General features: G+C 32.7%; 1 protein-coding gene across 1 annotated transcript; it reads left to right on the plus strand.

The window, feature by feature from the left end:
• The first annotated feature begins 4,880 nt into the window (after positions 1-4,880).
• PHO1-H12 (PHO1 family protein) lies at positions 4,881-11,534 on the plus strand. The gene is made up of 14 exons (XM_003516820.5): positions 4,881-5,545; positions 5,650-5,950; positions 6,750-7,161; positions 7,272-7,320; positions 7,412-7,483; positions 7,797-7,926; positions 8,448-8,568; positions 8,658-8,907; positions 9,024-9,128; positions 9,295-9,339; positions 9,430-9,582; positions 9,912-10,190; positions 10,617-10,753; positions 11,066-11,534. Exons 1-14 carry the CDS (start codon positions 5,315-5,317, stop codon positions 11,154-11,156), a joined length of 2,376 nt encoding a protein of 791 aa, XP_003516868.1. The 5' UTR covers positions 4,881-5,314; the 3' UTR covers positions 11,157-11,534.
• Positions 11,535-26,326: the final 14,792 nt, after the last annotated feature.

A 26,326-nucleotide genomic window follows, 5' to 3' on the forward strand; every position in this document is an offset into this window, starting at 1 on the left:
ATGGTGTTTACAACAACAAATTTTCTTTCCATTAGATAAATAAATATCGAGCCTCAAATTCAAACTGTCAACGAGGAGAATTGGACCTGGATCTGGAAAAACACATATCGAGAACACATTAAACACTTTTTATGGATTGCTCATCGTGGCAATCTCCCCACTAACTTGTTTCGCTTTACGTATGTGTCGTGATTTTTATTGTAACAGGCGCGGCACGGGAGTGGATGATATTATTTATCTACTTCGTGATTGTCCCTATTCCAGAAGAGTGTGACAGATCCTTAACATTCATCACTCTGAAGATTTATTCTCGAACAGATTCTAGTGACTGGCTGCGTTCTCAATCTGACCTCCCTACTTGAGCCATTTTTGTTTCTGCAATTTGGAATCTGTGGAATCTGTGGAGATCTCGGAACGCTGTGATATTTCGTGATGAGGTTCTGCCTATCTGGTCCATGCCATCATCAACCAGACCAAGCTCATGGCTGCAGTGATCAACCAATTGTATTCTTCTACCGCGAGGTGTCCTAGATCAGTGGCTTGGGTCACTCCGCATCTGGGCACCGTTAAAATTAATGTTGAAGGGAGCTCTAGAGGGAATCCAGGAAATTCAGGATTTGGAGGATTGCTCAGAGATAATTTGGGTCAATAGCTAGTTGGTTTCTCGGGTTTCTGCGGTTTCACTACAAACACTTTTGCTGAGTTACAAGCTATTCATCAAGGCTTGCTCTTAGCGTGGAATATGGGTTATAGATCAGTTGTTTGTGAATCTGACTCCATGGTTACTCTTCGTCTGATCAACGAGACTTGCAACAATTGCCATCCATTTGCTATTCTTATTAAGAAGATCCAGGAGCTTAAGGGAAGACAATGAAATTTGACTTTGCATCATGTGCTTAGAGACTCCAATCATTGTGCGGATTGGTTAGCCAACCTAGGCTCTTCTTCTTTAGATATATAGTTTTCCGACTTGGGACTTGGCACCTGTGGGGTTGAGGCTTAATCTCCTTGCAGATGCTTCGTCGGTTGCGTTTATTCCCTTTGTAGTTGTTCTTTGTATTTCTTATTGATAAAATAAATAAAAAAAATAAAATCATTAGGTATGAATATCTTAGATATATGTGTCACCATTTGTGAGATGGTATCTCTCTTAAAAAAGTATTTTTTTTTCTGAAAAAAAAAGATTTTATTGTAAATGAATAAGATATTAAAAAATTATTCATATGTAAAATCATAATTATTGATATAAAAATATTCTTTGAATAATTTTTACTTATACAAATATACACAGTTTATTTTTTTTTAGTATAAGTACTAAAATATATAGCAGTGTTACTTCCTAACATATATTATTTTTAGTATGAATGTGTTAACAAAATATAATTAGAGAATATCTTAAAATATACCAAATGAGAATATATATATATATATATATATATATATATATATATATATATATAAAAATCAAATTACACATATAATTTTGATAACTATTATATATAAAAGGTTAATTGAGACTTCTTTTTTCTCGTACATTGAGACCGAAATATCTACAACATGGTATAATGAAACTCTTCTCATGGGATTTTTTTCCTCCATATATACAATATTTGAATCTGAAATTTATTTAAAGAGAAATAAATATGTAATACTTAAACCATCCAGTAATCGGTGAAAGTAAAGTTTAATTCAATGATATGTACATGTCAAAAGAGATAAATTTCTGGCTGATGATAGAGAGATAAATCAGTGCACACAAAAAAAATGGAAAATTGTATTCTTTTCCGTACTCGGTGCTTGATTAAGCAAGTTTCACCAAGTTAAATCCTAAACAATTCATATTTCGCTTCAGAAACATAAATTGAATTCTCAATGTCTTTCGTGAAAAATGGAAGAAATTAATCCAAGTTTTTATTTAAGAAAAAACATATATCTTTCATTAAAAATAATCCTTTGAACCAATAAGACTATGTTAAGACAACAAAATCTCCCACTTTTAAAGTAATTGTATATATAAATCTTGAACTCAAAATTACTGATTAATTTTAAGTAAATCCATCTCATGTCACACTATCAGTACTGTTTAGTAGACATGCTTTTGTGGCTGGCCCGCGATGTTCAAATACTGGTCAAGATCAAAAGGCCCATGTAGGGTCAAATGTATGCAACTGTGTGTAAAAAAAAACGTTGTATATGGTAACACGATAAATAATGTAAATAATGATGCACAAGGAAAATTGAATGAACACACTGGTGGGTTGGGTAGAGGCTCATGCCGGGGCGCACCAAATGTGTTATGCTATCCTAATCAGACCATCATTTTCATGCCCTGTCATTGGCGCCACACGCCTGAACCCTAAGATTTCGTGGGTAGCTTTATCTTTTCCTACGTGGAAATACATGTTTCTCTTACAAATTAATATTAAATCATTTTCCTATAATAGGAGAAATTAACTTTTCCTTCTTAATTAACTTATCCATGCGAATTGATCTTATGTCAAGATCAATATTAACTAACTTCGGCTTAATTATAAGTGTTTTAATTTGGGTTACTATTTTTGTTCTAGCAGGCAAATTAGGACTTTGCTAGACTAGCTCCTTCTATCATGAGAAACTATCACTTTTTCTTCAAATTTTTAAACTAATGTTATATATATTGAAGCTATGATAGGACACCATATGCACATAATTCCCGATGTTTTAGTGTATACAAATTTAAGTGAGATGTTAACGAAGTTCTGTTCACATGTCAAAGATGGGAAAGAATATTTATTGTAGCTGGTACATAATGCTTTTGAGTTGTTTCATTTTTCCTTAACTGTGTATGTTACACAGATTGTTTACCAATCAAATTCATCCTTATTCCAAATAAGCTAATACACGAGGGGGTGAATTTACCAATCAAATCCATGCTTAGAAACCTACTTATCCATTACTTATTTTTGCAAAGTGTTCAATAATATTAATAATATCCTTTTCATGTGGTAATAATAAGTTCAGAAACATTTTTTTCAATGTACAAATATCTTTTCATGCATAAGAGGGGCCCCAAATAAAAAAAGAAAAAGAAAACCTCAAAATAGCGTATCTTTGAGACACACCCATCTTAGGGGCGCTGTCAGTTCTCCACAATTATAATGGTGATTTTGCAATCCATGTCTAGGAAGAAAACTGAAAAGATAGCACCTTTGTTTGTTTGTTCAGAAATTATTACATAATCCAAGATTATTTATGGTGGTAACTAATCTTCACATAACATGTCATTGATTCTTTTTTAATTTATAAGCAAAAATTAATAAAATTTGTTTTGTGCCAAATGGAGATTGTTCGAACTTATGATAGTTTAATTTTTCGTGTTGGAGAGAACAAGAAGTGAAGATATATTTGGATTAAAGATTGAAAAGTAAGTACTTTTTGCGAATTCTAATACAAAATTACAAAGCCAATGCATTAAATAAAGAAGGGAAAAATTATTACTTCTAAACTAATACTTTTAGTATCTCTTAACTTTAATATAAACAGAAATCGATAATAGTTACAATTTTTGTAGCTTTTCATGGAAGGTCACATCATGTTCACAACAAGTTGGCTAGTTAGTGGGCTTAGAACCAAGGAATAGAACCCCGAAGTTCCTTCACTCAGCCAGCCACTATTGGTATTAGCAAGGTACTAGTATGCCAAATATATTACCAGCCATATTAGATGTCATCATACTATTATATGCTGCTTATCCTAAGTACATTGGACATGCAGTATGGAGGAATTATTCCATACCAAAACCGCGTATTAAAGTGAGCCTTATCTACTATTTCCCATGTACAAGATTCCAACATATAACTGTTGGAAGTTGCTTCCTAATCTCTGCCTCTAATAATTTAAAGTATGAAGATTTGCCACTAGAGTATACAAATACGTGTTGGATATATAAGGGTATGTTTGGTTTGCATTTTCACTTTCTGTTTTCATTTTCAGAAAATTGTTTTTATTTTCAAAAGATTGGAATTTTGAAAAGATGTTTAATTTGACTTCTTGTTTTGTGTTTTCATGAAATAAAAATAATGAAAATTTATGATATATTGACTTCTTGTCTTTTTGTATTTTTAGATTTGGTTAGAATTACATTCATTGTCACCGCAATTTTATTTTACCCGAAATGAGGTTTCTGTTCTCAACTGAAACACTGAAAATAAAATTTTATTGTTTTCATTTTCTGGTTGTTTCTTGTTTTCATTTTCACTGAAAATGTTTTCAGAAATCCAACTAAACACATTTTCATCACCGTTTTCTGTTTCCAGTAAAAATGAAAATAGAAAACAACCAAATCAAATATCCCCTAAAATTTCCCTATACTACTTTTTCCATATATTTTTGTATTCTTGACACGGAAATAGGGAAGCAAGAGGTGGTTATGTTCTCTTATGGTTTGCTGTGGTACAAAATTGACTTGTCATTGCCACTCATCAATCAAGGTCCCTAGAACTGAATTGCCAAAATTTACCAAATTGAAATTGTGATGCTTTTAAAGTGATGAGTGTAACTTCTAGGTTTAGACGTGAGCAATGGACTCAACTTTACAATGAAACAAAACAAAAGGGGTTGCTTAATGAAAGTGGAGAGGCTGTGAAAAAAAAAAGCTTTTAGTTATCCCGAATTAGTGGATATCAGGCTGGGCTAATTAGAGTGCACCTTTGTGTGCTAGCTAATAATTTAGCTAATATGTTTCGCTTTTTAACAATTGAACAATTTCTCGACTTAACTTATAGGACACCATCACATTAAATACAAATCTATAACAAAAATCAGAAATGCCCTTGATTGCCTGTTTGTTTATTAATAACAATTAACAACAACAACTCTTGTGCTCAAAATGATTTTCGCTAGTGAATTATTGTGGCAAACTTTATGAAATGAAAAAGCATGGTCATCATCCCCTTGTGTGTATTCTGAATAGTCAAATTTGTCCCTACTCAGACAGAACAACCACTTTAAATTCCCACCCTTTTCAAAATCCTCATGAAGACATGTTGGCCGAGAAGTGATCCTAACCGGTGGTGGTTGTTTGGTTTACTTTCCGGCGAACATAGCCATTTCTTACATGCCAAATCCTCAAGTGGAGAAGCATAGGATCTAAGTATATTATAGAATGTGCTCAAGAGCATCAGTACCACAACAATAAAAAAATACCTTTTCCAACCCCATATATAATGTCATTTTGGGCTTCCATTAAGCACTCACAAGGCAACAGCACACATCACCTACTAGAGCCTCTACTACTTCTTTCTAAGGTTTCTTCAAAGAACAACAAACAAAGAAGATGGTGAAGTTCTCAAAGCAGTTTGAGGGGCAACTCATTCCAGAATGGAAAGAGGCCTTTGTGGATTACTGGCAACTCAAGAAGAACCTCAAAAAAGTCCAACTCTTAAATAACGCCAACAATACACAAAACAAGCACCAAGCTAGTACTTCTCTACCTAAGTACATCTTTTCATCAATAAGAAACTACTCTCTATTTGGCCACCAACATAGAGAGCATGGACCAATTCAAGTAATTAATCTACCTTTTCTCTTAAGACATAAGGAACAAACTTTGCTCACTATTGATGCGTAAATATTTGGTTGATTCATGAAATTTGTTTTGGTCTTTTTCAGGTCCATAGGAAACTTGCCTCATCATCTTTTAATGGGGACATGTATGAGACTGAATTGCTTGAGCAATTTTCTGACACTGATGCTACTAAAGAATTTTTTGCATGTCTGGACCAGCAACTAAACAAGGTTAACAAGTTCTATAGAACAAAAGAGAAAGAGTTCATGGACAGAGGAGATTCCTTGAAAAAACAAATGGAAATTCTCCATATGCTCAAAACCACATTCAAGGAGCTGCAGAGCAAAGCAGGCTCTTCTCATGGCTCCAAGGATGATCAATCTATCTCATGCACATTCTCTAATGGTACATAACCAACCTTGTCTTTTTTTTTTTTATTTAGATATTTCATAATTCTATGTCATTAATATGAATATTTATTGAAAATTTCTATTCCAATTATTTTCTTACAACTAGCATATTGGATAAAAAATTGCCCTAAACGAGTGTTTCATGTGAGCACACATATCAACCTATATGCATTTGATTATGAAATCTTTATCATAAGTTAATCATCTAACTTTAACTCTTATCACATGGTTAAGAAAAATGCTAATTATTATAAAATTGTTTTTAGTTATAATCACACATATCATGTTTTCTCTCATTTTATATTTTTCAAATTTTTAATCAATAATTATTTAAAAAAGTTATCATTCCATGCTACTTTTCGTGTATAGTTATTTGTATTAAATAGCAGCACCGCATGGTTAAACAACGTATTTGTTTGTTAGTGTGGCTATTTAGTACGAATAACATGTGCATGGATTGCACGAAAGCAACGTGGAATGATATTCACTTTTTTAAATAAATATTGATAAAAAAAATATAATGAGATTAGAAAAAAAAAAACATAGTTCATTTGAGTTTTTTGAAAATCCTTTCGTAACAAATATATTTTTTCTTGTTGTCCTTATTATAGTCAAATGAGGAAGAAAAAAACTTCTAGGATATAGTAATTATTAACCAAACTATGCATAAAAATATATCAAAAAAAATCATGAAAACAACAGGTTAAACATTTTTTTATCATTTTTACTTGAAACATTATGTGAGGAAGTGATGAGTAATTGTGTGTATCTCAAACTCTGTTAACTGCAAACAGAGGAAGACTCTGTTAGGAGCAGAGCACAAGAAGAAATGATGGACACTACTAGCACAGATGATTTGGAAAAAAATGAAGCACCATTTTCAGATTCCCCTCGTGCAGAAGAACTTGCCAAGTCCATGCAGATTAAAAGAGAAAATGGAAAATTGAAAACTCTTTCTGGCCGTGTAATCAATTGCCAAGGGAAGAATCTGAGGATAAACATTCCCTTGACGACACCATCGAGAACCTTTTCAGCCATAAGCTACCTTCTCAGGGAAGATTTGCTCAATCAGTCTTCAAGGCAATGTGGTCCAGAAGGTGTCAACAACATTCACCTAAACAAAACTAATTTGCACCATGCTGAAAAGATGATCAAAGGAGGTTTCATTGAACTCTACAAAGGACTAGGATATCTCAAAGTTTACTGGTAAAAATATAGTCAAAATTTCTTTGATCACAAGTAGACTTGATTGTTTAATAAACTTAACCAATATGTAGCATTTAAATATAAAATCATATGTTTTCTCCAATTTTCAGGAACTTGAACATGCTTGCATTTATTAAGATTCTGAAGAAGTTTGATAAGGCAAGTGAATTAAGGGCTTCAAAGTTGATGTTGAAGATAGTTTATCAATTATGTGTATTAATAAAAGAAAACATTTCTATGTGGTTTTCAGGTCACTGAAAAACAAATTCTTCCCATCTATATCAAAGTGGTCGAGAGTTCGTATTTCAATAGCTCAGACAAGGTAAATCTCAGGCACAAATGAAAACTGTTGCATACAGAAATATCTAAGTTCCATCATGTCAAACTTTGATGAAATATGTATGTGATACCATATCAAATCATGTCAAGAGTCTGGCCACAAGTTATGCTTGCACCTGAATGATCACCGACAATCTCAAGTGGCTAATAATCCTATGATTCATGTGTGCACCACTAAATGACCTTGAGTCATGCAAAATAAAAATTAGATATGGTTGTCTGTCACTTGCACTAGAGTTTCTTTAACTTTGTGAACCTGCTTTGCTTTGTTTGCTTATTAGTCTGAGAAATGACAGGTGATGAAGTTAGCCGACGAAGTTGAGGAACTGTTCATAAAAAATTTTGCCGAGGAAAATCGAAGAAAGGCCATGAAATACCTAAGACCAAGCCAACGCAAAGAATCTCATGCTGTTACTTTCTTCATTGGTGAGTTACTTTTAGCCAAGTATTTGGTCTTTTTTATTTTTCACTTTTTTAATTTGTCTTTTGCTTGTCAATCATTTTGGTAGAGATCTTTAGGCTTGTTTGCTTTGTGACCATTAGTATCTAAAGAAACCACAATATGGAACCTTTTAAGGCACTAGGCTTAAAGGAATGGCAGGAACTGGTCCACTCTTTGGTGGAAGGGAAGTACAGGTCCCATGCTATTCTATATCTTATTTAAACCATATATTACCTTATGAAGAATGAACCTTAAAAAAGTCATCTCAACATATTAGGGAAGCATCACAATGGTTCTTTGGCAATGGCGCCTATGTGGGTTTCACTAACAGTATGATACCTCACTAGTCAGATTTGAAGTTCCTTTCTTATAATAATTCATTCTTGGTGAATTTAACTGGTGAATCCATACAAAATCACCAAACATTTTTGCATAAATAATGTTGATTATATAGAAAGTTACTTCTAAGTTCTAACATAACTGATTATCTTTCAAATAAAATCAGGACTATTTACTGGAACCTTCTTGGCACTTCTTGCGGGATATGCTATAATGGCTCATGTGACTGGTTTGTATAGACCACATCAAAATTCAGTGTACATGGAAACTGTCTACCCTGTGCTTAGGTAAATAAACATGATTTTCATAGCTAAATAATTCATTCAAATTTGCATAGTATTTTTCACCTCAATAAGTTGCTATTCTGTTTGTGCAGCATGTTCAGCCTTGTGTTCCTACATTTCTTTCTTTACGGTTGCAACACTCTTGCATGGAAAAGAACTCGCATAAACTACAGCTTCATTTTTGAGCAAGCCCCTACCAAGGAACTCAAGTATATAGATATATTCTTAATTTGCACAATGGCAATGAGTGCTGTGGTTGGGGTAATGTTCCTTCATTTGACTCTACTGACAAAAGGGTATTATTATGCCAAAGTTCAAGACATTCCCTGGCTTCTTCTTCTGGTAAATATTTTTACTGCATATTACATTTACATTTTGCAAATTTTTTAAACTAGTCTAATGTCTAATACTAGGGGTATAGCTCAGCTGAAAATTTAACATTGTTACTACACGTGCAGGGTTTCTTACTATTACTAGTATGCCCCTTCAACATTATATACCGGTCAAGCCGTTACCGTTTCCTTTGTGTAATAAGGAACATAATTTTGTCACCCCTTTACAAGGTAGTGTTTCCCACTATCATCATTGTAGCATCCTGTCATCAGGCACAAAACACAGTACCACTAATTGTCCAAAAAGTTGAATAGAAATTTAATGAAGAAAATAAATTGAGCAGAAACAATTATTGTTGTGGACATAACCTCACTGGCTTCTCTCTTGTCTTTTTAGGTTGTCATGCTGGATTTTTTCATGGCTGATCAACTTTGTAGTCAGGTAGTAAAGCCCCTTTTTTACTATCAATGAATAGCTTACTCTAGGGGGAAAAGTTAATAAATATTTAATAATTGTGTCATTGTTGTGTAGGTGCCAATGCTCAGGAACCTTGAGTATGTGGCATGTTACTATATAACTGGTAGCTACAAAACTCAGGACTATGGATATTGCATGAGGACAAAGCACTATAGAGATCTAGCTTATGCAGTGTCATTTCTACCCTATTATTGGAGGGCTATGCAGGTAAATATTGAGTATATTACACTTATACTTCTTGAGGTTTCATCAAATTTCTCCTAATACTCCTTACTCTTTTACCCTTATACTACTCTCTTCATAAAATGCATTACACTGACACCCCCTATTACCCAAGAAACACATTACACCGTGTAACCCTTAAGGGGGTTGCTTGACCGTTAAAAAAGCACGGAGGTCATGTGTAATCTCAAGAAACCTCAGGGGTGTCAGCGTAATTCACTATAAAATATTTGCCTTTCCTTCCCTTGAAGCATATTATGCAATCCAATAATTAAGAAATGGATAGGACTAATGTCTCCTAATTGATTTTGCAGTGTGCTAGAAGATGGTTTGATGAAGGGCAGACAAGCCACCTTGTGAATCTAGGCAAATATGTATCAGCAATGTTAGCAGCAGGAGCCAAAGTGGCTTATGAGAAAGATGGGAGTGTAGGATGGCTTTGTGTTCTTGTGATCATGTCAAGTGCAGCAACTATGTACCAATTGTACTGGGACTTTGTAAAAGACTGGGGTTTGCTTCAAATGAATTCCAAGAATCCATGGCTAAGGAATGAATTAATGCTTCAGAGAAAAGCCATTTACTACTTGTCAATGGTACATATCAGGCCCCTCTCTCTTTCTTCACTAAGGAGCCTATGGTGTGGGCCATTGGCATGCAATTGGCGCCCAAAAAGCTAGCTTCACTTATCAAAATTAGACTAACTAGCTAACTGTTATCATAGTCTAAGCAAAGAGGACAGTAACCTTACTATTAGGTGTTTCATGACAATAAAATGCCACAAAGTGGAGAATACACATATTCTCAAAAGAAATGCTGATAAGGCCGTTACACAAAATTAAAGTGAGATTCCAATTCTAGATCAAAAAAGGACAAAATATAACAACAGAGGATTATATTTCGCCTAATAATACTACAAGCACACATTGTAGAAGCAAATTTTATATTTCTTTTCAGATTTACAAATATGGAGCCCTCCACTTTTAGACCTTGACCATGAAAAACTTTGGCAATTTATGCAGGGATTAAACCTTATTCTGAGGCTTGCTTGGTTGCAAACTGTCCTTCATTCAAGTTTTGAAAACGTTGATTATCGAGTAACATCCTTATTTTTAGCTTCTCTTGAAGTTATCAGAAGAGGGCTATGGAATTTCTTCAGGTAAATGAGTTAACATGCATTTACTTTTTAGTTTAATTTTTATGCAAAAATCAGTATAGAAAAACTTACCCAATCAACCAATAAAAAAGATATATTGTTGTTATAAATTTTACTATAATTATTATAAAAGTCAATAAATTTATTGTACATAATAATAATTTGTTATCAGATAAAAATGAAAATTGTTATTACATAGATTATTTACTCTTTATTTTCACTCATGACACAGCATACAAGCATAATTTTTGTTTTAATCGATGAAGTAAACTTTAAATACAAATATATAACAAATAATATTTTATTATGGTGCAGATTGGAGAATGAGCATCTAAATAATGCTGGCAAGTTTAGAGCAGTGAAGATAGTACCACTTCCTTTTCATGAAATGGATGAAGAAGACTAATAATAAGGCCATTTGGGTGATTTATTCGAGGGTAGGGGATGCTTCCAGACAAGTATTTCAAGGAGAAGATTTGTTGTTGTCTTTAGTCAAGTTGATGTATTATTGATCAACTTGATTATTTCATTTGGTTGATGATTTGCCGGATATCATCCTCAATTCCATACACAATTTTTCATTAACATGAAATAGAAAATTTATGAAAAAGGTGCGCTTCCACTGTTGTTAGTCATGCACTTTGAGATCCCTTGTTATTCCAGAACATTATGTAAAATTTGCAACAATTAAAGAGAGGGAGAAAAGCGAAAAAGCATGCTTTTCTCCAATAAAATTGTTGAGGTCTAACACGCTTTGGGAATATGAGCGAATTATTCCTTAAAATGACTTGGCCAATCCTCTTTTTCTTAGTTTTTGTGATTAAATGTTTATGTTAAACAATATTCCCTTGCTAAGTTCATGTTAAGGTCTAATTAAAATATTCAACATGAAAAGCAATGATAAGACAATATAATTTCCTGACAGAAAAAAAAATTGTAAATATTCATTCAATAAAATGAGTTTGAATTTGGTACATTATTAGTATAAATATTTTTGTTATTAAAAATCAGTTTAGATGTACTTTCAGACATTTTCAAGTATAAATGTATTCCACTTAAATTCTAAAGACTACATATGATTGAAGTGTTGAATTGTTTATTAATGACTACAAGTAGATGAAGACAGAACAATTAGCTATTTCAACCAATCAAACCATCAAGTTCTTAAAGTGGTTCATACAAGAGGCATTGCACCGAGACAACCAATCTTGGAGACAACTGTTTACGACCCAAGATGAATTGCTCTTTACCTCGTACAATTGGTCTGAAATAATTTTCAGGTAGACTGGAAAACTATAATAATTATCCGATGTTTTCTTTTTAGGCAAAAAATAATTATCCGATGTAGCATATCATTTTGTTACATTTCTTTAAAAAAATATCATTTTTGTTACATTTCAATGTTGTCAACTTGTCATTTGCGCTTCAGTCAAGCCATCCACTGCTATCATGAACCCACAAAGTCACCCGGTGAAGGGTTGCTCCATTCTGTACTTTTTCGTTTTTAATAAGTTAGATTTTGAATTAAATGAATCCAATCTAAATTGAAATGGGAATCAATCTATATATATATTCGGATATTCCACATTTTATCTATTTATCTATTGCTCGATAAGTAAATTTAATGGTAAAAAATTGAAAATTCATAATTTCATCTTTTTTATTGTTTTTAATAAAAAAAGATAAAAGAAAATATTTGATAATTCATTTAGATTGCACAATTAACTTAGATGTATTCATTGTTTGCAATCTTTTTCAGTGGATAAATAGACCCTTGAGTGTAGTACTCATTCATCTCAATGTGGTCTAGATTAATTAAGTAATGTACATAAGTTATTATAAATTCTTTAGTACATGAATTTAATTTTATGAATAAAAAAACAATAGCTTATATACTTTTTCTTTTCTTCATTTCATAATTACCATTCAATGTGGAGATTTGCACACTCCATCAAGTCCAATAGGTTGGTATGTTTTCGTTGGTCCAATTGTGATTTTTTTTTTCTTTTACTAATTTTTACTATTGTACTCAAGAGAGCCTTAGAGGCCTCTCCTTTGGGCTTGTGCTCTTGTACTTGAATTTTAGAGGCTCATCTTTTTGGGTGTTTCTTTTCCTACATTCCAAAATTACTTCCAATACTTCTCTTATTGCTTCCAAAATGGTCATTTTGGAAGTAATATGGGTAGTGCAGGAAACAATTTGGAGAATGCAGAAAGCATTTGTCTTTTTTTTTTTTTATTGATATGGGTTGTTAAGCATTCGAGCCTAATACAATGTCAAAAGATACTGCTATTGGCAATACCATTTTTTCACCCTAGGTAACACAACGGAATCATGATTATGTTGTGTTAATTGATTCAACCCCGAAAATTGTACTTCTATATTGAAATGATTTTGGGGTTGGAATCAAATAAGACAACCAAAATTTGATTATGTAGAGTTATTCATCCAATAACACATTGGAATCGTATTTTTGTTGTGGGTTTTTTTCTGTTTTAAAAAAAATACAATAATAGAAGTATGATTCCATTGTGCTATTCATCCAATAATACAATGAAATCATAGTTTCATTTTTGTTGTTTTCCAAAACAAAAAAAAAATAACACAATGAAAGTGTGATTTTGTTGTGTTTTGGGTTGAGAATCATAATGAAATCATACTTCCATTTGTGGTGTTTTCCAAAACAAAAACAAAAAGACACACATAATGGAAGTATGATTCTATAGTGATTCTCAACCCAAAATATAACTGAATCATACTTTTGTTGTGTATAAAAAAATGAAAAAGAAAAAAACTTACCACCACAGAGGGAAGAGAAAGGAGAAATGAGAGGGAGACTTGAGAATGGAAAAAGTGACTGGTACACAGGTAGGAGGGAGATGGGTGCAAGGGTTGGGAAAGAAGAATTTGGGCACAAGGGTTAGGGAGAGGGAAAGAGAGAGGGAGACATATGAGAGGGAAGGGGAGTGGGTTGGGAGGGGAGGGGAGGGGGGAAGCCACATAAGGGCACTTTTGTCTATTTCTACTACTTTTTAAAAAATGATGATGAGAATAATAAAAGTAGTAATGGAAATATCAATTCCCATGTTACATTTTGAACAAGCCCAATTGAATTCACTTTTATTTTCTTTACGAAGGTTGTGCTAGAGCTTTAAAGGCCTTTCCTCTAGAACCAACAAAGTCTACAATATTTTATGTCCATGTGGATGGTCTTTTGAAACTAGTTCCTTACCCTTTAGATATGGAAAATATGGGTGGGATCTAAAATCGTCCATAAGTTACATTATAAAAAAAATTAACATCATAAAAATAGTTAAACCTCAGGGTTGTTGGTGAATAGTACTTCAAATTTTAAATGCAAAACTAAACTCTAGTAGTAAAACTCCCCAAAAATTAAAAAAATAGTTTGTCATGTTACTATCAAGTTAACATTATCTTAAGGAAGGGACTAAAAGAAATATTTCTTGAATTTAAGAGATTAAAAAATGTAAATTATAATTTAGGAAACTTAAAAAGATAGACCTCTAAATTTGAGAGACTAAAAATATATATAAGCTAACTATTTATTTAAAAATATATATTTTTTATTCTTTTGCTAGTATGACCTTTGTGTGATGCATGAGTGACAATGAGTATTATATATAGAATAATGACATTTTAAATTTAAATCTATTTTTTTATGAAAAAGCATTGTGAGAATATATTTGATGTGCTTAATGTTAACTTGTGTTAGAAAAAAAAAAACACTTCTGTCTGATTTGTAAGTACTTGAGAGTGTTATGTACAAATTTACTAATTTATTTAAGATAATTAATTATATTAATTTTCTATAAGGATGAAAAAATTAAAAGATAGAAGAAAGAAAAAAAAAACACAAACTCATTGTTATTCCCTTGATATGTCCTTAGTCTCAGATTCTATTAAAACTCTAAAATAACATTTATGTTAAGGACAGATAATAACAAAAGTTTTAAATTGAACAAATTAATATAACATGTAAACAAAATATTTAATATGTTCTTTTAACTTTAATTTAAAGCATTATATATAATATAACAATCTATATTCAACATATATTTTTTGAAATGATTAGGACTTTGTTAAAGGTATCATATGTAAAAGAAAAGTGTTATAAATATAAGGCGGGATAACTCAATTGGTAGTGTCAGACTTTCAAAATTAAAAAAAGGCGGGTTTCAAATCTGTGAGTCCTAACCCATCGTTGTTGAATTTTTTCAGGTTTGTAAAAACATGAGTAACCATTGAGTACTTACCACTAGTGCTACAAAAAGATATGTTTTTAGATCTCCTATTTCAAATTCTCCATTCTAAGTCTTTTTTCTATCTATAATTTATTTGAATTTAATATTCTGTTTTCTTATTCTAAAGAATATTAGTTATATTTCTTTAGAATCAGTCACAATTTTTAAAATTTAATTTACTTCTAAATTTTTAAATAATTTATATATATATATATATATATATATATATATATATATATATATATATATATATTAGTAAACTTCAATGTCAATAGAAAAGTAATCTAATTCAAATGCCACTAAAAAAAATAACGGGAAAAAACTAAACTATTATAAAACAAAAAATATAAAAAATTTGCTTTCCTCACGTTTTTTTGGCATTGAATTTTACTTTCAAATAATATAAATATCGTTGTGTAAAATATATAATTTTTCTTATCAATTATTCAATTTAAAAAGTTTTTAGGTACACAAATTTTCAATTATTTACGTCATATATACTTTAATCCTTGACTAAAAGAACAAAATCTCGTGCTTCCCTCCCTCACAAGAAAAAAAATGAAAGAAAATCTCAAGCTTTCCTCTTTCATCAAAAGACCAAAATCTCAAGCTTCCCTTCCGCTTTGAAACAATTGATCATAACGGATATATTACCTCACAACACTACAAATACTTATGACCTATGCAAATTCCTATAGACCAAGTATTAGTATATCTTTTTTTCAATTCTCTTATTATTTCTATTTCTTTGTACAATCACACACAAAAGTAAGTACCCTCTATCAATCTTCCTCAATCGTGAACATGATACGACAATTTCAAAATCTCACTTTGACAGGTTGATTCTTTTGATGTGGATAGGAAACAATTGATGATTATGTCAACTTTTATAGTTCCTAAGCTAATGTGGGGATATCAAAGTTGTGTGCTTGATTTGATTCATATTCATCATAACATTTTGTTTACTTCTTGAATTTTTTTGTTTTTTTTTTATTGCAATTTGCAAAACACTTTTGAATCATTGAAATGCATGATTTATTGATAGGTTTACAAGAATGATTTGTTATTTAGGACATAGGTGAGAGATCCTTGAATCCCATTAGGCAATTTAGTGGTTTGAGAATCATAGGGTTTCCCAAAATCGCAAAATTGGATTTCTCGCAATATGTTTTTTGTTGTTTTGTGATAAGTACATCCATATCATGTTGAGGCCTTATTGTTTGTTGGAATAACCGGGAACCTAGAAGGGGAATTGAATAGATTCTTGTGAATTAATTACCAACTCATTCTTTAATGTTCAATTAAAGCTAACCCCTCAGTGTAATCAAGGTTTCTCAAAACAAGATAATAAATATTTTTCAACAAAAGAAAACAATGAATACACAATTCTATGAAAAACAAAGTATTATGACCCTTTTACAACAATTCCATTACCAAGATTGATTATCAAAACAAAGGTTTAGAGAAAAAGATGTAGAAGCAAGCTTCATGATGATATCAAGATTGATTCAAAGAAGTTTTGATGATAACAAAGGTGATGACAAAAAGCTCAAAGGTTAAGAACACTTCATGATAACAAAGATGATGATTTCAAGAATCAAGAATCAAGATTTAAGGTTCAAGTTTCCAAGAATTAAGATCAAGATTCAAGACTTAAGATTCAAGAATCAAGAGAAGACTTAATCAAGATAAGTATGAAAAAGTTTTTTCAAAAACTGAGTAGCACATGGATTTTTCTCAAAACCTGTTTACCAAAGAGTTTTTACTCTCTGGTAATCGATTACCAGATTATTGTAATCGATTACCAGTAGCAAAATGGTTTTCAAAAAGCTTTCAACTAAATTTACAATGTTTCAATTGATTTCAAAATGTTGTAATCGATTACAATATTTTGGTAATCGATTACCAGTGCCTTTGAACGTTGAAATTCAAATTCAAATGTGAAGAGTCACATCCTTTCACTAAAAGCTTTGTGTAATCGATTATACTGATTTGGTAATCGATTACCAGTGGTTGTTTCTGAATAAATCAAAAGATGTAACTCTTCAAATGGTTTTTGACTTTTTCAAATTGGTTTTAAGTTTTTCTAAAAGTCATAACTCTTCTAATGGTTCTCTTGACCAGACATGAAGAGTCTATAAAAACAAGGCTTTGTTTTGCATTTCAAATCAATCAATCAATCTATCTATCTATCTATCTTTTCCAATTCATTCTTTACACAAGCAATTTTTCCAAATTGATTTCTGAGTCTCTTTGAACTTCTTCTTCTTCCTTTTGCCAAAAGCTTTCCAAAGTTTTCTGGTTTTCCAAACCTTGAAAACTTGTGCTATTCATTCTTTTCATTTTATTCTCCCTTTGCCAAAAAGAATTTGCCAAGGACTAACCGCCTGAATTCTTTTTGTGTCTCTCTTCTCCCTTTTCCAAAAGAACAAAGGACTAACCGCCTGAATTCTTTTGTGTCTCCCTTCTCCCTTGTCAAAGAATTCAAAATGACACAGTCTGAGAATTCTTTTGATTCTTCCCTTTCCCATATACAAAAGATTTCAAAGGACTAACCGCCTGAGAATTCTTTTGTATCCCCATTCACAAAGTTTCAAAGGTTTAACTGCTTGAGAACTTTGTCTTAACACATTGGAGGGTACATCCTTTGTGGTACAAGTAGAGGGTACATCTACTTGGATTTGACTGAGAACAAGAGAGGGTACATCTCTTGTAGATCAGTTCTAGTGGAGGGTACATCCACTAGGTTGTTCAAAGAGAACAAGGGAGGGTACATCCCTTGTGGATCTTTGCTTGTAAAAGGATTTTTACAAGGTTGGAAAAGAAATCTCAAGGACCGCAGGTCGCTTGGGGACTGGATGTAGGCATGGGTTGTTGCCGAACCAGTATAAAAACTCTTGTGTGTTTGTCTCCTTCTTCCCTACTCTTTTAATTTCCGTTGTGCATTTTAATTTCCACTTTTACTTTTGGTTAAGTTTCTATTCTACTCTTTATTCACTTAACAACATAGTAAAAGCCTTAGAAGAGTAATTTTTAATTAGTAAAGGTTTAGGAATAATTAATTCAACTCCCTCTTCTTAATTATTCTGAGGCCACTTGATCCAACAAGAGAGAATCACACATGGAATTTATACTGGTTTAGTCCTAGAAGAACATACATCTCATTGTTCTAAGACCCTTTAGAATCTCCACTAATAGAGAATCAAGTACAAATACTATGAAATTCCCTAAAATTCTACTTTTCTCTTGAACCTTAGAAAGATCAGGAGTTGAAATCCTATCAACTCACATAAACCCTTGATAACCCTAATCAAGGTAAAAAAAACTAGAAACAAATTGAAATAGGATTGTATACAGCTACATGTGCAGATCACAATATCTTCAAGGCTTTCTTTCCTTGCTCAAACCATGATGAAGATCATCATGAATCTCTCGTTGAAATCCAAAATGGTTCCCTTAGATGACTCTCAAATTATTTTCAAAAGATAAGATCTAAACAAGAGTCACTAATGAGAATAAACAAGTGAGGATATATATAATTTTAATAGAATAACAGATTTAATTGATTAACAATTTGGGTAATCAATTAATTCACTTAAATCCCTCATGTTCTACATTTCCAAAAACATGGTAATCGATTACAGAATGAGGTAATCGATTATCTCGTTTCACAAAGAGCTTCTCAAGCTTCTATGGTTTCTAGAATAGTCGATTATCAAATGTGGTAATTGATTATTTCGAAACATGGAAAGCTCCTAAGGTTCCATACAAAATCTAATCGATTACAATATGAGATAATCAATTATTTCAAGGTACAATATCACAATCAATATGAGAAATAGTGTAGAAAACTCTTACCAATTCAGGGTAGATGTGCCCTTCATCTCCACAAGCTTCTTCAACCCATGATACTCGAAGAGTTCTGAAAAAACAAAACCTTTAGTCTTTAGCCATTCCAAGTTTAGAAACATGAAGTGAATCAACTCCTTCTAAGCATAATTGTACACGTAGGACACTTCATAATGTTCCTTTGAAAACCATGAAGTGACCTTTGGAGAGGGTGGTGGTGATGGAGACCATGTTGTCCTTTTGCCCTTATTGGAAGAGTGACCCTTTGTAGGCTCATTTTCCTTTTGTGATATTGTTTTTAGGGTTGTAGGTCTGTGCCTAATGCTCTTCATCTTCTTGCCTTTAGTTTTAGCCATTGATGGAGGTTAAGGATAAAGGACGAAAAAGAGGTTGAAAAGGGTTGGAGAAGAAGATAGGATGTGGGTTATGTCTATTAGGGTTTGAAAAAAAGGGTTGAGTGTTAGAAAAGTGAGGATTTTAGGTAAAGGTTTAGGTATTTACAAGAACAGAGAAAGTGTATTTTTGTTTCTAAAAATGTTTTAGACACTCTGTAATCGATTACCAAGTGTTGTAATCGATTATAGCCTAGCCTAGAAAGAGTTTAAGGCCTCTACAAAAATGGTAATCGATTATCAATCAGTGTAATCTATTACTCCAAACCCTTAGATCCTAAGATAGTAGCCTCTACTCGAATTAATCGATTATAAAATCATGTAATCGATTATCATGTATGATAATGCAAATTTTTTTATAGAAAATAACATGCTAAAAAGATTTCCATGCTTTCTAAATGAACATATAACAAAAAAAAAACACACAAAAAGCATAACATAAACAAATGAATATGTACATGAAATGAATTTAGGCTCCCCTATTGCCTCAAGTGAGATTAAACTCACTTAAAATGCCAAGTTCATTATGAAGATGGTAGAACCTATGCCTTGCTAAAGGTTTAGTAAAGATGTCAGCTAGTCGTGAGTCTATATCAACAAACTCAATGTCACAATCACCTTTGTGAATATGATCCCTAATGAAATGATGCCTAATCACTATATGCTTTGGGATGCATGATAGAATTCTTAGTAAGACTAATGGCACTAGTGTTATCACATCTTAAGGGAATATGTTCTATATGCAATCCAAAGTCAGAAAGTTGTTGTTTAAGCCCTAAGATTTATGCACAACAAATTCTTGCAACAATGTATTCAGCCTCGGTCGTAGACAAGGGAACACATATTTGCTTTTTACTATTCCAAGAAACTTGGCCATTTCCTAATAAGTGGCAAGTACCATTGGTGTTTATCCTATCTAGCTTACACCCAGCAAAGTTTGAATCTGAGTATCCCACTAGAGATCTCATCACCCTTAGGGTACCATAGGCCAACATTTAAAGTGTTAGACATTGGACGGTCCATCACTGGACAACCTAGACATCTCTTTAAGGTTTTGATGAAAACAAAGATATAAATTTGTGTTAACCATTTTGTTACACGTAAGTCAAACATGTTTGATGACTGGAAGCAACACCAGGTAAGACTTATCCAATAATGGATACCTTGTCCACTAGAAGCAGGAAGTACTCGTCTAGTTCATCCAAACAACAATTGGATAAGCATTTCATTTATGTTATTAATTTATTCTAGTTTATATGATTTTATTTAAAAAGACCATATATGTGAATCTATCTTTGATTTCTTTTTATATGTCTAACGGTCATATTGAGTTATGAATAACAAATATGAAAAGTCCTGATCCTATCAAACAAAAATGTGCAATATTAGCTTATTTTAGGAAATAAGATCAATCTGCATAACGGTCATATTATTCAATTTTGAAGATACTCTCCACAATTACAAGTGTCTCTCTACCTATAAATACGACATCAAGAATTGAAGAATAGTGATGGACAAGTGCAGAAAAACAAGAGTCATGAATCAAGAAATGAGAGAAAATAAAAACATTAGTTGAGAAATACATTGAGCTTAAGAGAGTCCATTCTTTGTAATACATGTTAGTCGGTGAATACGACTAACTTTTGTGTATAAAACTTGTGTAAATTGTATCAAACTCTTCCAATTTATGATTATTTTGTAGTGTTATAAGTATTTTCTATTAAGTATAGGTAATAAATACTTAGTACTTCCATTTTGTGTGTTTAATAATCATTTTCTCTCAATTTCAGGTTAATTAGGCAAGCTTTGAAAAGTGTTGTTTTTCACCTTCTCGCTAAGCCAATCTGCTGGCTTAGCGAGCGTCCGCTAAGCGCAACACTCATGGGCTAAGCGTGAGGAAGACTCTAGAAGAAGATGAGTTGTACAGGTTGGTTAAGCACACTGCTTCATCTCACTAAGTGCACCGCTTTAGTTCATCCACTAAGCAAGAAAGGCACGCGCTAAGCCGAAATTCACTAATGTATGCTAAGCGGTACATAAGTGCGCTAAGCGCACGAGCACGAACAAGGCCACCTATTTAAGCTTGAAATCAGATTTTAGAGAGGGAGTTTTGGACTGGGATTCAGGGCTTTGCATGTCTAGGGTTTCTAGAGAGAGAAAGGTCCAACTTCCAGAGAGTTTTGAGAGATTTTGCTGTGTGAAGATCTGCAGAGACCAGAGCTTAAAGCAGTAGCCGGCTTGAGAGCTTGAGATGAGTTTGTGAGTGATTGTGAGATCCTAGAGGTGAAGGAGACATCCTCACCACTTGTATTTTTGCAATCTTTCATCTTGTTCTTCTCTTTGTTGTAAAGAAGGCTTCCTGGTATGGAAAGCTAAATCCTTTGTTGGATCTTCCTTGTAGGTACCTGATGTAAATATATTTTTATCTATTTAATGATGTTTTGTGTGTTCTCTGTGCTATCTATTTTTCACTCCAGTATGCCTTTACCTTGATCACGTAGATGCATGCTTTGTTAGGGTCATTCAACAGTGGAAATTGGTCTGAATCTAAAGTCCTTGATAGTGCAGGGCTAAGTTGTCATACTATCACGAGGAATCGAGGTGCGATAAGTTAGTTGTGTATTTGTGTCTTAATGTGGTCCTGGTTGAGTTTAGTCTTACAAGAGAAATCTGCAGACGATGCTTGATCAGGATTAGGCTAAACTATCACGAAGAATCGGGGTTTAGTATCTCAGGAGACACCATAAGAACACATGAGCATTGTTAGATAGAGAATATCTTTTCAGCATCAGGCACCTATTAGGAAGACCAATGTGTTTCTACTTGTTTTTACACATCATTTCTCTCGCATGATTTTCTTTCTTTTTGCATAGACAGTTTATACACCTGTTCATATTCACACTTATCTTTACACACCAGACACTTATTTGCTGAAATAGCTTACCAAATAGCACAAGTTTCCCGAGAGTTCGATACTCGATTCTTACCATTTTATACTACTTGTGCGATCCGGTGCACTTGTCGGAATCCGAACAATACACAAAGTACTTGTGAGATATTAGAACCTTATTGTAAATTCACTCATTGAGTGTTGTAAAGAATCTCTTATTCTATATCAAACTTCTGTTTGTAAAAGTCAGTAGTGACTTAGTGACAAAATAATACTTGGGTATTCTTATATTCAGGGGGAGTATAAGGGTTGTGTCAATGGTGGCCTTCATAATAGTTGTAAGCCAAAAGTGGCAGAAAGAAAATACTTTTTGTAATCAAGTTTGATTAGTAGAACCCTTTACTAGTTGGTAAAGGAGAATTGAACATAGCTCAGGTTGAGTGAACCAAAATAAAACAAATTATTTCTACTACTCTTCTTTAGCTTATCAAAGTATTTCAAAGTCCATTGTTGGCACATTCTGCACACAAGGTTTTATACACTGAAAATAAGTTTTATACATCACTGGACGACGATTCACTTTCAATCATTGGACGAGGGTTCTTATCAACTTGTTTATTATAACATCTTCCAGTTCAAAAATGTTTTATATTTTGACTAATACACTATTCAACCCGCCTTCTAGTGTGATTTATTCTATTTCATAAAGTTCCTTTTAAGGTATTTCATGATCCTTTTTACAGTAGAGAATACTCATTAGGATTAGGTTGATAGCATGCACATATGCAAACACTAAATATGATATCAGGTCTACTAACAGTCAAGTAAAATAGGGAACTAATGATACCTTGATACTTTGTTTTATTAATGGATTTTCCTTTGTCATCAGTACTAAGGTAGCAATTTGTAGCCATAAGAGTTGTAGTCTCCTTATTTTTGTCCATCTCAAACTTTTTGAGGTCCTTGTAGTACTTTGTTTGATGAATAAACGTTCCATGGTCCAATTGCTTCACTTGGAGACCAAGAAAGTAATTTAACTCTCCCATCATTGACTTTTTAAACTCTCCCTGCATCTTGTGCACAAAATCTTCATTAAGAGATTTGTAAGTGGAACCAACAATGATGTCATCTACATAAACTTGCACAAGTAAAATGTTGTGAGAGAAATTTTTAATGAAAAGTGTTTTATTAACTATAACTCTCTCAAACTTTTGTTCAAGAAAGAAGTTATTAAGTCTTTCATACCATTGCTTTGGTACTTGTTTAAGTCCATAAAGAGCTTTCTTAAGGTTGTATACATGATTTGGATTTTTATGATCCTCAAAGAATGAAGGTTGGGAAGCATAAACTTCCTCTTCAATGTATCCATTTAGTAAAACATTTTTGACATCCATTTGGTATAACTTGAAATTCATAACAAAGCATAAGCAAGTAGCAATCTTACAATCTTAAATCTAGTTACTGGTGCATAGGTTTCACCAAAGTCTATATCCTCTTGTTGGTTATAGCCCTTGACTACTAGCCTTGCTTTATTCCTAGTGATCAAACCATGTTCGTCCAATTTATTTTTAAACACCCATTTAGTGCCAATGATGTTTATATTTTTAGAATAAGGTACCAATTCCCATACATCATTCCTTGTAAATTAGTTCAACTCTTCATGCATGGACATTATCCAAAACTCATCTTTAAGTACCTCTATAGACAAGGGTTCTACTTGAGACACAATTGCAATATATTAAAAAAAAAACAAGTTCAAAGAGTGTCTAGTTAATCTCTTTTCTATGTCTCCAATGATGTTGTCCATAGAGAGATCCCTTGGTGTTCTCCATTCCTTGGGAAGAAAGTTGTGTTGTGATTAGGTTTCTTCTTAAGGCTTATTGCTCACCACCTCTTCACTCCATGGAGAAGCTTCCCTTGGACTCCCTACATTATCATAAAAACAAGCACTTTTCCCCCCTTTTGGCGATTAGATTCATCAAATACAACATAGACAAATTCTTCAATCTTTAATGATTTTTATTGAAAACTTTATATGCCTTGCTAGTAGATGAGTATCCTAGAAATAAACCTTCATCGAGTTTTGCATCAAACTTGCCAAGTGATTCTTTTCCATTATTTAAACAAACTATTTACATCCAAATACCTTGATATTTGATATATTTGATTTTCTACCTTTGTAAATCTCATAGGGTGTCAATTTCAAAATAGGTCTTATAATTGTAACACCCTAAGATCTGGGTTTACAAATACACTTCAAATACCTTTTATTCATCTTTATAAACAAGTTAGTTCAAAGCCTTTTCATAAATGTCGTAATAGAAAATGAAAAGATAGGGCAAATTTTTCATTGAAATAAAATTTTTCATGAAGGTTCCTCAACCTTTTTCTTTTTAATAAAAGCTATCAACTTAAAAAGAAAGTGGTCTATTTTCAAAATCATATGCAATATACGTATTTACAAATATTGTTTCATTTAAAGCCGCAAGTTAATATATATAATAAATAGTTAAACTTTAAGTATAACCCCTTACATCTTTGAAATAACATCATGTGTGTATATATATATATATATATATATATATATATATATATATATATATATATATATATATATATATATATATATATATATATATATATATATATATATCTGAGATGAGCCTCCATGGCCACCAAACATAAGTAAATAAGTATCAAAGATAAATAGTAAGTAAATAAAATGACTGAACACATATAAAAGTTCCTGAAACCTAGGTCTATTCAAATCAATACACCAAAGTAGCCCAAGTCTTAGAGCAATCATCTATCCAAGCCCTATAGAATAATCATGCCATCAAGAAGGTACATGCCAGATGAAAATGTACCCACCAACGAGAACCTGATGAAGAACTCTCGAAGGAACCCTCCTACACTTAAAGATTCTAACCCAAAAGCAGAGATCTTTCCTGGTGCTTATCTTCTAAACATGAAAATGTTGGTGTAAAGGGTGAGTCCTCCACTCCCTTAGAAGCCACAAACAAAGAAACGTCACACACCAAACTAAACAATCACCAGGTGTGGTTCACTAGCAAACAATGCTCACAGTATCCTAGTCCACACATCTATCTCACACATTATCACATCTTGGACCCACACTTCCATTAAGCCCCACTAGCGTTAGTGGTCTTCTACGTAACATATGGATGACGATTGGGAGGACACATCTCATGTTGGTACATGACATGATGCTCTCACCAACCATGGATACGGCTCCGCTCTAGTCAGGAATGACAAGTGAGGCCCATGAGTTCCTCGAACTAACCGAAAATTCCCTTAGTCGGGTTATCATAACTCAACGTTTCCCCTGGTTCCTTTGAACTGTTTGAATTATCCCCTAGTGTACCAATTGTATGTCATCCATCTCTCTTCTAAAGATTCCTCACTCATTTTCACTTAATGGATTAAAATAAAGTCTTCCACTTGAGATAGTTCATAGTTCCATGTAACGGGCAGTGGATTGTTACATTTGGGCCCACGGATTGGCCCATTTATCCATGGACTTTTTTGGGCCAGATATAGACCTTAAAAAAGTCCAATAGAAAAAAATCTTATTGAATTCAAATTAATTTAAATAGACTTAAATAGAAAAAAATTAATAGTTCAATGAATGGTGATTCCCAATAGAAAAAAATCAATTTCCAAAATGATCTCGAGAAATGTGACCATATCCAAGTATCCCCGAGTTTTCAAAAGAGTTGCCATCAATGTTCAATTTAATAGCTCAAAAAAGTGGTGTTTTCCAACTAACAAATCGAAAATTCTGCTACTACAAAGATTGATGTCAAACCACCATAATATCCTGGTGAAGTGTCTGAATCTAGTTGATGATGTGCCACAAGTGTTGATGTGAATAAAAATCCATTGCAGTGTTGATGTTGGCTATCAACAAACTATGAAGGTTCACTGAGTAGAAATCAACCCTTGTATGCTTTAGGTGTCACCACATTTGTCTAGAAGAAAGACAATCCCACATTAAATGAATAATAGACTCCTCTTCGTAGTTGCACCTGTTACAAAAAGGATTTGTAGACAAATGTCTAAAAACTCGAAAATATGTTAATAGGGAGGCTATTGTCAAAGGTGAGCCAAAGAAAATGAATGATATATTTTGGTAATTTCATACTCCAGTCCCAGGACAAG

This window comes from Glycine max, chromosome 1 (assembly GCF_000004515.6).
Source record: "Glycine max cultivar Williams 82 chromosome 1, Glycine_max_v4.0, whole genome shotgun sequence".
NCBI classification, from domain to species: domain Eukaryota; kingdom Viridiplantae; phylum Streptophyta; class Magnoliopsida; order Fabales; family Fabaceae; genus Glycine; species Glycine max.